Source organism: Stegastes partitus, unplaced genomic scaffold (assembly GCF_000690725.1).
Source record: "Stegastes partitus isolate 25-593 unplaced genomic scaffold, Stegastes_partitus-1.0.2 Scaffold6, whole genome shotgun sequence".
Taxonomy (NCBI): Eukaryota; Metazoa; Chordata; class Actinopteri; family Pomacentridae; genus Stegastes; species Stegastes partitus.
This window is the reverse complement of record NW_007577737.1, coordinates 75,280-81,904: the sequence shown is the minus strand read 5'-3', so window position 1 is coordinate 81,904 and position 6,625 is coordinate 75,280. Positions and strand designations below refer to the sequence as shown.

General features: G+C 43.9%; 1 protein-coding gene across 1 annotated transcript in view; it reads left to right on the top strand.

The window, feature by feature from the left end:
- lrrc71 (leucine rich repeat containing 71) overlaps nt 1-6,236 on the top strand; it is an 8,255-nt gene extending 2,019 nt beyond the window's left edge. Inside the window, exons 2-15 of the mRNA XM_008281483.1 lie at nt 958-996; nt 1,078-1,212; nt 1,425-1,532; nt 1,833-1,908; nt 2,019-2,093; nt 2,294-2,362; nt 2,480-2,639; nt 2,724-2,807; nt 2,947-3,021; nt 3,341-3,398; nt 3,494-3,567; nt 3,760-3,868; nt 5,534-5,628; nt 6,096-6,236. Of these exons, the coding sequence (XP_008279705.1) occupies nt 958-996; nt 1,078-1,212; nt 1,425-1,532; nt 1,833-1,908; nt 2,019-2,093; nt 2,294-2,362; nt 2,480-2,639; nt 2,724-2,807; nt 2,947-3,021; nt 3,341-3,398; nt 3,494-3,567; nt 3,760-3,868; nt 5,534-5,628; nt 6,096-6,203 (1,265 nt within the window). The 3' untranslated portion in view covers nt 6,204-6,236. The remainder of the gene's footprint in view (nt 1-957; nt 997-1,077; nt 1,213-1,424; nt 1,533-1,832; nt 1,909-2,018; nt 2,094-2,293; nt 2,363-2,479; nt 2,640-2,723; nt 2,808-2,946; nt 3,022-3,340; nt 3,399-3,493; nt 3,568-3,759; nt 3,869-5,533; nt 5,629-6,095) is intronic.
- The last annotated feature ends 389 nt before the right edge of the window (nt 6,237-6,625 follow it).

Here is a 6,625-nt window from a genome sequence, read left to right as displayed (position 1 = left end):
CTGGAGAAACTGAACCGGAACAAGGCTGCAGGTCCAGATGGTATCAGTCCCAGAGTTCTCAAGACCTGCTCAGAACAACTATGTCCGGTTCTCCAGCACCTTTTTAACACTAGCCTGAGACAGAACAGAGTTCCAGTACTGTGGAAAACATCCTGTCTTGATCCAGTGCCTAAAAAACCACAACCAGCTGAACCAAATGACTACAGACCAGTTGCCTTGACATCTCACATCATGAAAATCCTGGAGAGACTCTTGCTGGCTCACCTCAACAAGCAGGTCAACACCTTTCAGGACCCACTACAGTTCGCATATCGTAATGGACTTGGGTTTGACGACGCCATCATTTACCTGCTTCAGAGAGCCCACTCTCATCTGGACCAGTCAGGCAGCACTTTGAGGGTCATGTTCTTTGATTTCTCAAGTGCCTTCAATACTATTCAGCCTGCTTTACTATGTGAGAAGCTCCATAACTTCCAGGTGGATCCTTCCACAACCACTTGGATTTATGACTACCTAACAAACAGACATAAAGTACTTGCAAAGTACATTAAAATTGTGCATAAGTCCAAAGGTTTACTTTAGAAATAGCAGTAGTCACAGTTTTAAATCATCTAAACATACTCAGCTCATGTACCCCATTGCATATTTCTTCATTATGAGATTAAGTTGTTTACATTTTATAAAATTTTAATGACAAAACATTTCCATCTGCACTCAAAAAGGCCTGAAACACTCGCTAATTTCCCCAGTGCGCTACAGTAACCCAGCATGCACTGAGAAGAAGCAGTCAACAGGGAAAACTGGATGCTAGCTGATGCATTCAAAGTGAACTATAATTGGCGTTGAAATTTCATCTCAGCCCAATCACTGGTGATTCTGTTACTGCTACGGCAGGCTAACGTTTAGCTCTGAGTTTCATGCTCATTGCGTATTTGACCACTTCTGTTGTTTCTGCAGGTCAGACTCCAACTGGATCATTGCCTGTGCAGACCTTCGGTAGGTAACGTTATCTGGCTGTTTTCCTCTCTTTGGTCGTGGTGACATGAGGTTTGGATTCTTAACCCCGCTGTCCTACAGATGAATATCAGTGCTCAGGAAATGTGGAGGCTGACTTCCCTGGGCTTTGTGCACTTCTGGACATGAAGAACATCCCAACTGTTTGCACCAAACACCCAACGTCCTCCGCCGCTAAAACTGAAGGAGAGGATGGAGGTGAACAAGAGCGAACAGTTCTGTACTGATGGAGAAAGAGACAGGCCTCAGAATAGCTGCATATTATATATAACAAGTAACAAACACAAGCCAAAGACAGTTAGAATGCAATAAAGATCTGGAAATACTTGTTCTGTACAGATCATTATGTAGGAAATGTGAATGCACAGAAATTGTCCTTCTTATGATATACAGTCCTATTTAATTTCCAGAAGACAACCAGTCAAAGACAAGTACGGCGCCTTTCTGGTGGAAGCCATGCCTAAAAGTAGAGCTGGAGAGTGAAGACCCACTCGGCCCCAAGAATATGAAGATTTCTGGTAAGAGTAACACATAACTGTGTTTCTCTTTGGTTTACATTTAAACGTTTTTAAAGTCTCATTTATGTTTCTGAGGAGTTTGCAGCCAACTTCTGATATCTATTGTCATATCATTCAACTGACAGAATACAAGCTGTGTTCTCTTGTCTTGTCAGAGATTGAAATGAAACATGTTGCACAAAGATAGCCATCACTTTGTCTTCTGCATGAGGAAGTGACTTCATAATTGATTGACATGAATTGTCACTGGAGCAACCCAACATTATCTTTGAAATGTTTGGTTAATCACATTTGCCACAGGATGGAAGGTGAACAAGCAGATTTTCCGAGTGCTACAGAAGATGCTCCCATCCGTGAGCCAGCTCCAGAGCCTTCAGTGAGTAATGAGCTGCCGTGGAGCGGCGCACTCCTGTTACAGCGAACGGGGTTACAGCTGTCACTGTTTTGTTCTACTTTGTTTGTGTAATCTTGTCCACTGTGTTGCAGGTTTTGGCAGGCGGGACTGACAGATCAAATGCTAATCTCCCTCGTGAACACAATATCTCTGTGCTCCGCCCTCAAGTGAGTGGATTCTGCTGTCATTCATACTCGCAAGTCTTTGTTTCGCCGCTTCCCTGCATCACAATAGGTCTGAATGCATCTGGGCTGGAGAGTGGGGGAAAGTTTATTTGAGTTCAAGTCGGAAAAGGTTGTGGAGTTTCACAGAAAATGTAAATTCTGATCGGTTTCTGATTCATTGCCTTTATTGTTTCTCATGTCAGGGTTGTGAAACTGGAAGGCAGCGTTCTACCTGAGCAGAGCTACCACCTTCTTCTCTCTGAAGACAGCCTGTAAGCACACAACCAGAAACATGTTCTCATAAAACCTGATTTGCATTCACACAATCCTGCACACACAAATAGGAGCAGAAACGTGTCCAGCTCATGTCATGTGTTTCTTTGGTCAAGCCTCACCCACTTGTCCCTGCGAAATAATCGGATAGGAGATGAAGGCGCTCGTCTGATTGGCTCGGCTCTCTCGACAAGCCGCTCCGCTAACAAGAACCTCATGTCACTCAACCTGGCGTTCAACTCCATTGGTGATGCAGGTGCTACACATATCGCAAAGGTATGACCCAGAACTGACTCCACGTCCCCTCCGAACGCTCCCCTCATCACTGCTGAGGTGTTTCCTATCCGGTTATCCTCTCAGGGCCTGCGCTTGAATCGTGCGTTGCTGTTTCTCTCGCTATCCAGCAATCAGATTGGAGACTCAGGAGCTGCTCATCTGGCTGCGGTATCCATTTACATCAAAGACTTTAACTCACAGATAATGCATTTAAATTAGCGGTTAAGTTGTTTTAAATCATATTCTGCTTATTGCGTTATACTGTGTAATTAAATAAGCCTCCACTGCACGTTGCTTCCGTTTTCAGATACTCGGTAAGTTCGCTCTAACTCACGAAGAAGTGGTGGAGAGGAGGAAGCTGCTGCTGCAAAGAGCGCAGGCTGTGAGTGTGACAGTGTCCAACATTAACCCATCTTAAAGCTAAACATCAAACTGTGCAGAACTGCCAACAAGCTTTTCTCTCACATGAGACACATTAGAAGCCATGTCAGGAACATTTCGCTGTTTTTCAGACTTTTCATAGGACTGATTCTGACCAGTCGTCTTCAGAGCAGCTTGCCTCAGTACGCAGCAGCACCCCCATGAGCAAAGGGGAGAGTAGAGGCAGAAAAAAGGTAGCACTAACAGTGGGAAGTGAATGTACGATGTCAGCGCAACCTGCTGTAAACCTGTGGATTCTTATGATGTGTGTTAACTTGCAGGAAGCATCCAAGAAGGAGGAGAAATCAGCCGCCAACAAAGAAAAATCTAGCAAGAAAAGTAATTCCCTCCATCACAGATAAACACTTGTTCCATTATCCTCTGACAGCAGCTGTGTTTATCTTTTCATTGCCGTCTCTTTAAATCTCTTCTAGCCTCTGAGGCAAAGACGCCTCGAGGTAAAGGTGGAGAGCCTGGGGGCAGAGAGAGGCAATCGTCTGCACACGAGGTACCATGAATCTGTGCAGCAGCCAGCGTATGGATGCAAACATGCACAGTATGATAGAGATTTGATTTATTTTTACTTTTTTTCTGCAAGATAAAACAAGTTCTGCCCAGAATGAGGTTGGTTTGCTGCAACATTTTGTGAAGTAGGAATGTTCTTGATGCTGACTTTGATGGTGTGCTGCTGTGTGAGCAGGCGGAGCTGGTGGAGGCAGTGAACCCCCTGCTGGACAAGTCGGTGCATCACAGGGACGGAGAGGTCTTCCTGCCTGGAAACACCATTCTGCACTCCCTCAACCTGGCAGGTCAGCAGCTCCGCTTGACAGAAACACCCCGTTACAGCTACGTTCAGGGTTGACAGGGGGATACGTTAAAGGTAGTGAGCAGAGGTTTTGCAGAGATCCTGCTTCTGCGTCTTTTTATGTTATATTTTTACTGAATGTGTGCGACAGGGTTGTCAGGAGTGTGATTGTAAATAGCTGGAGTTGAATTTGTTTAAATACGCTAAAATGTTATTTTATCGCTCGTTGTTGTTCAGACAGTTCAGCTAAAACCAGATAAACAATAATGGCAGTTGTTGCCATAGCAACGGTGAAAGGGAACAGAGTGCAGGATTACACCACATAGTCAACAACATACAATATAACATCAAATAAGTGATTTTAGCAGTTAATAGGTCTGTAGAATGAGCTTAGTTTGTGACATTTAGCGTTAGATTTATTGAAATTATTGAGTTTATTTACTATTTGCTATAAAAAAAAAAAGAGATTGTAGATGAGGGAATGAGATTGAACACATTCTGATTAATAAGTTCCAACACTTTGCTACATGATCATTTTTTGTCATTATTTTAAGTGGAATCAGTTTGGGAATGTGTTATTATTTTGGGATAAGCACCGTCGCCTCGCAGCTAGAAGGTCGCCGGTTGGCGTCCCAGTGAGGACAACCAGGATCTTTCTGCGTGGAGTCTCCATGTTCTCCCCGTGCAGCGTGGGTTCTCTCCGGGTTCTCCGGCTTCCTCCCATAGTCCAGAAACATGCTGAGGTTAATTGGTGATTCTAAATTGTCCGTAGGTGTGAATGTGAGTGTGTTTGGTTGTCTGTCTCTAAGTGTAGCCCTGTGATAGACTGGTTACCTGTCCAGGTGAACCTGCCTTCACCCTGAGTCAGCTGGGATAGACTCCAGCCCCCCATGACCCTAGTGAGGATGAAGGTGTAGAGATGATGGATGGATGGACATCTTGTAGTGAGAGCTGATGACCCTGAACTGTCCTGTAGTTATGCTGCTGTAAGCCCAGGGAGCATGACGACGTCCACTACTCCTGTTCTGTCTTTGACTCACCATGGATTTATATGCCGCTACTGCATATTGTTCCATTTGTGTCTCCTCCTGCTCTGTAGTTGGTGTATTTTCTCCATTCTCTGTCTCACTGTAATTTTCTGCAGGTGTCCTCAGCTCTTCTTCTAGTGTGCAGTTACTGTCCTTGCCAACGTGCTCAGTGTTTGTTGTTTGCTTTCTGTGTGTCAGCTGTTCTCTTTCCCCCTCTCACCCTGACTGGTCGAGGCAGACAGCTGCCCTCTCTGAGTCTGGTTCTGTTGGAGGTTTCTTTCAGCTGTCACCAAGTTCTTGCTCAGTGGGAATCACTGAACTGTTGGATTTGTTGGCTTTCTGTCTCTAATATATTATTGTAAGGCTGAGAAGACGTGTCGGTGCTATGTATATAAAAATGGATTTAATTGAATTTCTACATAAAATAATACTATTTTACTGAGAGAACAGACACATAATAATATAAAAATAGTATTTTACAGGTCAATCTCGGTTAATGAAATCATTTTTTCTTAATTTGCTTTGTGCAAGCTGGTTGATAATTAGCAGCTGCTTCCCCAAGGCTCCGCACAAAAAGAAATAATGAAACCTGAAAGGACCTTTTGAAGAATTAAATACATAATTATGTTGTCTGTGTGCAGGAAACAGAATTACAGAGAAGTCGCTGCCTTTGTTTCTGGCTTCACTGGAGACGCAGGCTGAAGGAAGAGGAGGCCTGTGGCGGCTCTGTCTGCAGGTACGTGGACTCGACCCGCCGACTCTGGGTCGGTGTGTGTTCGCATCACAACATAAACTGCATCGAAATGATTAAACCGTTAAAATAATTCACTGCTTCTGTCATTAAATGCGGTTCTGTTCAACTGAATCAACATTTTATGGAGTCGTTATTTACTGTAAATGGTTTCTGCTTTACTACAGGCCGGCCTTCTTTCCTCTCTCTCATATGCAGATTTTAAATACTGCGTTTTCCCTTCACTTATTAGGCATTAAAGTGGATTTTTGTGCCAGGATCAACTCAACTAAATGCCATCTCCCACTTAGTTCTATAGTACTTTACTTAATGGTACTCCCACTGGAGAAATATGTCGATATTTGAGATGAGTCCATTAGCCATTATGTGTAAGTGATTTACCTTATATGCATGAATGTTTAATGTAATCCAGTGCGTTAATGGTATTATGATTTCTGATCTCTCCATGGCAGAGGAACCTCTTCCCACCAGAGTGTGAGTGCTACACGAAGATAAAAGAACTGATGGACTGTTCCGCCCAGAAAGACAGAAAGGAGGAGGGACAGGAGGCGTCGCACTGACACATCCTTTGTTATAAATAAACATTTGTTTTTTCCCTTCAGTCGCTTTTGTTTTGTAACATGTCAGGCGAAGACATCGGAGGATGAACAGCGTCGTTCTCGTAAACAGGCTGCGTGTGAGCTGAGGACAGCGTGGCACATGAAAGTCCACATGCTGTACCCAGAACAGCCAACAGAACTGTGCCTACAGATCCATTTTACTACTTTATATCGCTCAAGGTTGGAGTTTACACCAAGGACTAACACACAGAGCAGCCAAATGCAAAGTAGTAAACACAAAGGAGCTGTTGCTATAGTACACTACAGTCACCAACCAAGTAACACTCACTGATTTATCACCAGTTTTTGACATGTGACTGGCGTTTCCAAACCTTTAGAAATGAACAATACGACACACGTGTTATGTCAGCCTGAAAGACGGC